Source organism: Mastigoproctus giganteus, chromosome 5 (assembly GCF_048544385.1).
Source record: "Mastigoproctus giganteus isolate SK-2022 chromosome 5, ASM4854438v1, whole genome shotgun sequence".
Lineage (NCBI taxonomy): Eukaryota > Metazoa > Arthropoda > Arachnida > Uropygi > Thelyphonidae > Mastigoproctus > Mastigoproctus giganteus.
The window spans coordinates 42009197-42018343 of record NC_143579.1 but is presented as its reverse complement, the minus strand read 5'-3'; the positions used below and the strand labels follow the sequence as shown (position 1 = coordinate 42018343).

Below are 9147 nucleotides of genomic sequence, written 5' to 3'. Positions count from 1 at the left end.
GTTTCATTGATATATTCCTAACCTTGAGCTCATTCTAGTTAGAACTTGCTGCCAGTAAGCATATTTTTAATCTCCAGACTATTTGAACAGCAAGACTTATTTCCCCTCTTTAACAGCTACCATCAGAAGATGCTCATTAACTTTGGAACCCAATCTAGGGCTCCTCACTTCATTACTATAATGCTTAGTTTGTTAAAAACTATTCATAGATAGAGTTGGTAGGACATTGCCCATCCTATTTTCCAAAACAGCACACAAAAAGGATCCATTAAACTGATTTCTAGAACACATTTTGTTCAGTTGAGGTAATCACTCTCCCCGTGGATTTTGTAATACTTTCATTGATTTTTCCAACGTAGTAAACCTTTTATCAATTGATGCATTTAAAATACCTATTTGCTGTCCTTCCTAAAGAAGATAACTGCTTAGTCTCATTCACAGAAGATACATAATCATTTGTAATCCTATCTCTAGAGTTTTCCTTCAATTCATGGGTTTGCCTTTCCAGCTTCTTATTATATCCAATAGTTGAATATTTTGGTGAGAAAGTCATCTTCTAATTTTATCTACTTCATTAATCAGTCTTACTAAGAGTACCCATCATTTGAAAATTGCCTCATATGCATAAGCATCCAGTTTCCATCATCCATAAGAGTCCCACATGTGATCACTGATATATTTCAGAAACTCAGTAAATGACAAATCTGCTAAATAAATCTTTAGATTTATTTAGCAAGTCTTAACAAGTCCACCCTGTGAGTCTTATTTCCTTGATCCAGTAGACAGCCATATTCCTGCTTTGCATAATGCTTCAATTTTAAGGTCCTACCATCCTCCTGTTGATTACTAAAGTTAACACCTTCAGAAACTACTGCTTTTGTATATTTTATGTCTTTTGTAGGTTTTTTGGTTTTTATTTGTTGTAATCAGAATCCCATGTGCAATTCATTTGGGTTGTAATTAGAAGTTTCTAAAACTGGTAATTCATGCTTATTGGTATTCTTCAACACTGTATTTTTTAACTGTTTTGACCTATTCCATTTTTAAAAGGGTTGGATTGTCGATTTTAATTATTCATGCACTTGTTCTGATCTGAAATGATGCTGACTATAATATTGGGAAAAACTCAATTTGTATAACAGTTGCAAATTGAGTTTCACCCAACTTATAACTATTAATTACCCTTGGTTTGTCACCACTCAATTCATCCTTAATAGTGTTAGATAATCTAGTACAGTAATAATGTCTGTTTGTGTCATTTAAAAAGAAAAAGTACATGCTTTTAATACCATCAAATATAACACCAGGGGTCACTAATACTTTATTAATCCTACCATTACTGTATTATTAACGTATCAACAAACTGGTGTGCTGCAACCAAGGGGGGGGGGGTATCAGCCAACCAGTCCTTCATGGGAGTGAAGAAAGCGGATAACAGTTTATTGTTACACTGCTTTCTTTCAAAATGTGCATTTGTGTTTATTATTGCAAACTTCATAACACTTAAATTTTAAAAAATCCACTGATTCTTTAAAATTTTCATTCTGTGACCTGAATAATATATCTAATTGGTGCATGTGCACACGTCCGTGCACATGCACACAGGGTATAATCTAAAAGTTGGGGACTACTAATATTTAAGAAATGAAACTTATCAGCTATTCATATGGGTCTCCTTTGAAGTAGTCTCTTTGACACTATACACCAATTTCAATGACTCTATACAATTTCTACGATCATTGTAAGTCTCTGACTTTTCAAAGGGGCTTTCAATAAGAGGAAACAAAAAAAAATTAAAGAAATCTAAATAAAGTGGTTATGGAAGAGGAGATAGTGATGTGGAGTGCTTTGCAAGAAATTCTTCAGTGTAAGATGCTAAATGTGTGGGGGGAGTTATCATGCTGAAAATGCCAATGCCCTGAAGTGCTTACTTTTCCAGACAGCTTTGTTTTTAACTGTAGAACTATTTTCTGGTATTCCTGGTTCATTGGTTGACTATGTGAGGAAAATTCATAATAACAGTGCCTTGTGAGTCAAAAATTACAGTAAGCATGATCTTATCCAGATTGTCTTGCTTTTTTTTTTTGAGCCTTGGAGAAGAACAAGTCATCCATTGACAGGACTGGCTTTTTTGGTAGCCATAGCTAGCCATACTCCCATGATTTGTCACTAGTAATGGTGGTAAAAACAAAATTTGGGTTAGCAACAGCACATTGATGGAGATCCTGGCATGCAAGAACTTGTTGCTCTCTCTAAGAATTGGTGAGGATGTGAAGCAGACAGCTGAAAGGTATCACAATTTCCAAATATTACTTTGAAAATTGTTTGACATGTTCCATAAGAAATACCAGTATCACTAGTAACTTTGTAGATAGTTGAAAGTCAATTACTCCACTCCCGATTAGATAGGCGACTCCGTAGCCAGGTGGGAAGGAGCAGCAGTGCATAGCACACGCTTCTTGATTAGACCGGGGTTCGAGCCTGTCACCACCAAATACGGAGGATGCGGAAAGGTCAGGGAATGACCACCGCATATCCCGGAGCAATATGGCCTTAGTTGCTAATGCTCCTAAAAACCAAATAACAAACAAACAGACAACAAACAAACCCGATTAGATTATGAATGTGAATGATTGAATTATTGGATTTTGAAGTTGAAGAATGGCATGAGTGAAGATTGTATTTGATGGACAGGCAGCTTTCTTTAAACATTTTTTTTTTCTTTGCAAATTATTGAAAAGTCTTCAAACAACGTGTAGGATCTTCACATCTCTGAAAGCTGTTTTTAATATTTTTCACTTCTTGTTGGTTTGTGTTGTATTGTTCCCTAATTTGAAACAAAATTTGATAATGTGATACAAATTTGCTGCTCAGTAAAATCCCTCATTTTAAAAACAATAAAATACATAAACGCCTTCTATTCTGGTAATTCGGGCTTATTGCAGATAAATGGATGATTCATACATTATTCTGTCTGAGTCATCAAGCATGCTGCAGCAAGTTGAAATTTGCTGCAATCCTATGTTACTATTTTAAAGTATAAAATCATTCCCAGAACTTTTTGATCATACCGTGTACATGTATTTTTATTTATTATTTTTTTTTTTCTGCAGGTTAATCTGAAGTAAAATTATAGAGAATGGAAATTGCCAAATTTTTTGGTTTTATTATTTTTCACTAATTAAACTTGAATTAAATAATATTTACTTGTCACACAAGTATAACTTTATTTCATATCATTACAGGTTTGCCAGAAATTTTACATAATTTTCTTTCAAAAGAGAGAGGCTTTTTTGATGAATCACAAAATGAAAATTACAACCAAATAGAAAACACTAGCATTTTTAATGTGGATGATGAAATATCAAATATTTATTCAAATGAGGTTGACAAGTCATTCCAAATTCCAAAAATAGTATTTTCTGCTCCACAAAATGCATTACAAAATAATTTAACATCGTCTGAAGTTCCAAACTCAACACAAATCTCAGATCATTTACATTCAGACTCGAAGAATTATGAACAAGCATTGAATTCAGGAGATATTCTGGACGTTAAAAATGACAAAAATGGTATGAATTCTTTCGAGAACAGCAAATCAGTGCATCATTTAAGTTTGTTCAGTGGTAATAATTTATCATCAGATGAATGTCATTTTAATGACAACATCGAAGAAAATGCATCTCTGAATGTTATGAAAGCTAATACTCTAAATGAACACTCTACAGATTCATATAAGGAACATAATGATTCACATTTGAAAACTCAAATGATGCTAGTAAATGAACCTAACAAGGAATCTGCTCTTTCTGCCGAACAGTTGGTTATCTCTCCTGATTTACTGAACAGTGCAGCAGACAGTTCTCTAGCTGAGACTTCCCAGAATGCCATGGAATCTAACAATAATGGCATTTATACTGAGTTAGATCATTCTTTGGATGACTGCAATTCTAAGGTGCTTAATAAAGTTTATCTCAATACCCTTGAACCTCACTTTTCTAAACAATCGGTATTTAATACTAAGGCACTCCCATTTGGCCAAAATACAGAAGTCAATTTTCTTCATGAAAACAGATTTCAGCTTGAAACAGAAGACCAAGGAGTTCAGACTGCATTTAATAATGTATATGTAGAGATTGGTATTCAAGTGGGATGTAGTGCATGTGATTTAATAAATATTGAAGTTGAAGCAAGTAGCGACCATGAAATTAAACTGTGTGAAAAAATTAAGGATATGGAAATGGTATGTATGGATTTATTTTTTATTCAGTTATTATATGATAATAAAAAACTTAACTTTGGATCTTTTCCCAATTCAAAAATTTGCTGTTATTTTATTAATGCCGGAAAAAAAAAAATAAATAAAATATATATGAACAAAAAGGTAATTATCAGTGTATTTGGTAGGGGAGTTGAACTAGCAGGTGTAATAACCATGGAAGAATTGAGAGAACCTGTATGCTAAAAAACAAATTATCTGAAATAAAATGCAGTTAATATAATTATTGTAAGTACCTAAAGCTGTGGGTGGTCCTAGGACTTTAACTACTTTAACTAGTCCTAGGACCCACAGCTTTAGGTACTTCAGTAATTATATTAACTGCATTTTATTTCAGATAATTTGTTTTTTAGCATACAGTTTCTCTCAATTCTTCCATGGTTATTACACCTGATAGCTCAACTCCCCTGCCAAATACACAAATACACTGATAATTACCTTTTTGTCTATTTTTCATTATGGTTGCTGGTTTTTTCTACGTTTACTCCGGATCCATAACCCAGTCTTATATATTTTTTTATAAATTTTAATTTCTCATCCCTGTTTACTAAGACTTTCAGTAATTTCATTGCATCTTTATTATTTTATATATATATATATATATATATATATATATACGAGGCAGAATTAATAGGTCTAATGGAAAGTGTAAATGGAAGCGTAAATTACACAAAATGCCATAACTAATAGGAGAAGAATAGCAGAAATTGGAGATGTTTTAATTGTGAAAAAGAAAGAATGTGAATATCCTATATGTTAGAATGAATTAAGCAAAATTATAGGCTGAACTGAAAAGCCAATTAGAGAGGAGGGAACTGTAATGCAAAAAATTATTAAATTAATATAAGGAGTAATAGCCCAGCCAGCATCAGATACGGGTGGGTAAATTTGGTTATAAGTCAGAAAAAAAAGGAAGTGTAGAGCAAATATGAAATTAAAATCTAATGTTAGCTAAAAGTAAATATTGGTACATGATCAGGTATTTCATCAAAGGACTACACCTGATCATGTATCAAGGACTGTGTTTCTATACTTGTCCATACCTGTGGAAGAAAAGCAAATTTAAGAATAAAAATGAGTGAGATCAAAAAGGGTAAAGCAGTATAACTTGCACAAAATATGGACAAGGTAGTCCCAACACAGTGTATGCTTTAACCTATTATTATACTTATTTCATACATATATATATATATATATTAAATGAGCAGTATGGTAGGTAATCATTAATACACTGACATTAATATATACTGAATTTGTGGGCTAGTGCAGTTGCGACACTCCGCCCATAATGTATTATATATTGTGGAGAAGATTATAATAAGATAATTATATTAAGAGATATACCAGATAGATTTATGGAAAATGCATAGCATAATTTAATATACAAAACTTATTGTATTATTGTGTCACCAAAATTGCATACCTGCAATTTTGTGACTTCATCTGGGGTCAACACCCAAATTTGATAGAGTAATAAAGGGTTATCTGTTTCTGTAATGAACAATATGCACTAAGGCGAAATCAATTTTGAGATAGGATAGCCAATAATATAAATTGCTATAATTCCTAAACTCATATCCTTTGTTCTCTGTTGGGTCAATGATGATCAATGTGTACTTTGCAGTATTTTAAATAATCTTTAATTTCTGTTATAGTTTAGATAATTCAAAAATTATATTATAAATTCTAAATTCTGTTATATGTTGTTATATTATACCAATTTATTGGCTATTCTACCTCAAAATTGAATTTGCCTTGGTGCATATTGATCATTACAGAAACAGAGAGCATCTTATCACAATTTTTCCTTTTAATTTGGATGGTTGACCCCAGATAAAGTCACCAAAATTGCAGGTATGCAATGATAAGATTTGTATGGTATCCTTTTGTATATTATCCTGAAAGAGGCCTCTGAGGTCGGGAAAACTCATATCTAGGAAATAAACTCATACACCGACCATTGAACAAAATTTACTGTAACTAAAATTTTATTGTAAATAATTTGTTTTTATATTATTTGTAAAAATTTTAGTTACAGTAAATTTTGTTCAATGGTCTGTGTATGAGTTTATTTCCTAGATATGAGTTTTCCCGACCTCAGAGGCCTCTTTCAGGATATTGTGAGTAGTTATGGCCATATAGTTGTGCAGCATCTCCGACAGTATCAGAAGTATTGTGTAAAAGAAGCTAGACAACAACAGCATTTAAGATTTGCGTACCGTTGCAGAGCGCATAGGCTGGTACCGCATGGGTTTAGGGTTAAAATACCTTTCCAGGATGTTCGATTAGTTCGGGCCACTGTGCGTTTTCAAAAGAGTATTATGAATGTTTGGATTCGTAAGCTGCATGAAGATCTCAGATTTACTAGATGACAAATTGGCATGTATTTAGGTAATATTGGTAGTAATGTTTCTTCTAGACACCTGGTTCTTATCAGAAGGTTAATTTCGGATAAAGTTGCTAGGGTAGCAGAGTCATATAGGCAAAGACAAATTATGAAGTTCAATAGGTTGGTGAGTGAAAATGTGGTACAGCGATATGATAGGAGCACCCATTTTATACATAATTTGAGTAATAGACAACTCGCGAAAGAGCAGGAGGCCGTCCTTAGTTTAGGCCCTAAGTTCACGTTGGTTCCTTCGAAACCCCCCATTGCGGAGATAGCAATGGGTATTGAACGGGCCATTAGTAAGTTTCCTGAGCCTTTAGCTAATGAAATCCGTGTGAAGTCTGCTGCAGTGTTGAGTCAGGTGAGGAAGGCATCCCCGAATCTCAGCCTTAGTCAAAAGAGAGCACTAGAAGAATTGAGAAGAGACAAAGGAATAGTTGTTTTACCAGCAGACAAAGGGAGATCAACGGTGGTCCTAAATACAGAAGATTATAATAAGAAGGCATTGGAACTTCTGCAAGATAATAACACTTATAAGGTGATCCAGAGGAACCCATTGGTGGGTCTGGAACGGCGAGTCAATAAATTGGTACAGTCCTGGTTGAACATGGAGAAGATTTCCAAGGAGAGTTACTGGTCATTACACACTACAGGTAGTCAACTCCCACGATTCTATGGACTGCCAAAAATTCATAAGGCAGAAGTACCCTTGAGACCTATAGTTTCATTTGTAGGGAGTCCTTCCTATGCATTATCGGGGTACTTGGCCAAATTAATTGCACCCATAGTGGGGCAGTCCGAGTATGTTGTTAAGGACAGTAGAGAGTTTGTGAATTTTGTGGGGAATTTGACTGTAAATGATGATGAGAGCATGATCTCTTTTGATGTTGTATCTTTATTTACATGTATTCCTATTAATCATGCAGTATATTGTGTAAAAATGGCATTGACCAGGGATACCTCACTTGGTAATAGATCACTGCTCGGTGTGGAAGATATTTGTACCGGGGTAGAATTATGTCTAGCTAGTAGTACCATGTTATTTAAAGGAACTATGTATAAGCAGGTTCGTGGTATGGCCATGGGTTCACCCATTAGTGCCACCGTGGCCAACTTGGCCATGGAGGAGTTGGAAAGTAGGGTTTTTAGTGGGTGTTCGTTTCCTATCAGGAATTGGAGAAGATACGTTGATGATACCTTTGCCCTGGTCCAGAAGGGGAGGGAGGATGATGCCGTTTGCTGGCTTAATAGCTTCTCCCAATTTATACAATTCACCTCAGAGGTGGAAACGGGTGGTACTCTGTCGTTATAGGATGTATTGGTCTCTAGGGTGGGTTTTAGGCTTAAGATGTCAGTTTTTAAAAAACCCATGTGTAGAGGTCAATACACCCACTATAATTCAGCACAAGCTGGACAATATAAGAATAGTGTAGCAAAAGCTTTATTTGACAGAGTAAGATCACACTGTACCACTTATGAGGATAAAGAGAAAGAAATTAATCGCGTCACGGCAGAACTTAGAAAGTGCGGATACCCCCAGAGGATCCTGGATAGGTATAGTAGAGGGGTGTCTGAGCGTAGGGAGTCATTCGTCCCGGTAGCCACCGCATACATCCCCTACTATCCGGGCCTTACTGAGCATCTGGCAAGAATTTTACGGGGTTATAAGACACACTGTGTACAACTTCCTGGGCGGAGGCTGCGCACAGCTGTGTCCCAGGTCAAAGACCATATACCAAAAGATCTCAGTAGCGGAGTTATTTATAGAATAGAATGCCCGGATTGTGGGGAGTGTTATGTGGGGGAAACAAAACGACGGCTTAGGGATCGTCTGGGGGAACATTTAAATGCCATAAGAACCGCTGATTACAGTAAGCCTGCCGTGGCCGAACATTTTTGGGAAAAGCAGCATCAAATCTCCCCGGAGGACGCTATTATTTTGGATTGTGCACATGGATTCTGGGAGCGTAAGTGGCTCGAGGGTTTATGGATTGGTTCATCCAGTAAGAATACCATGAATAGAGATAGAGGCATGCGTATTCATCCTATTTTTGAAACAATTGTATTAAGTTCGGATGAATGATTTTATTTGCCACGTACCCGAGACATTTCCGCTTCCGGTTCTGACCATGTGACGATTGAACCACGTGGAGAAATACCATGTGTGGAGGTACCGTGAACCTGCTATTTAAGGAGGTGTTGCAGAAAGTCATATTACTGTTGAAGAAGAGAGCTGATGCTCTCGAAAGCTCCAGGTTTTTAGCGCTTTTAATTTTATATTTTAGCTTATTTTATGGTAAACGATCTTTTATTAAAGTTTTTAGTATTCCGCAATATACAATCATTAGTTTATTGTAAATAATTTGTTTTTATATTATTTGTAAAAATTTTAGTTACAGTAAATTTTGTTCAATGGTCGGTGTATGAGTTTATTTCCTAGATACTTTTGTATATTATATTATCCTATGCATTTTCCATA

General features: G+C 35.0%; 1 protein-coding gene across 1 annotated transcript in view; it reads left to right on the top strand.

Moving 5' to 3' along the window:
• The first annotated feature begins 1818 nt into the window (after positions 1 to 1818).
• The window catches only part of LOC150085326 (uncharacterized), a 178906-nt gene continuing 171577 nt past the window's right edge, over positions 1819 to 9147 (top strand). The window contains exons 1-2 of the mRNA XM_090374527.1: positions 1819 to 1867; positions 3246 to 4243. Coding sequence (XP_090230653.1) covers positions 1819 to 1867; positions 3246 to 4243 — 1047 coding nt within the window. The remainder of the gene's footprint in view (positions 1868 to 3245; positions 4244 to 9147) is intronic.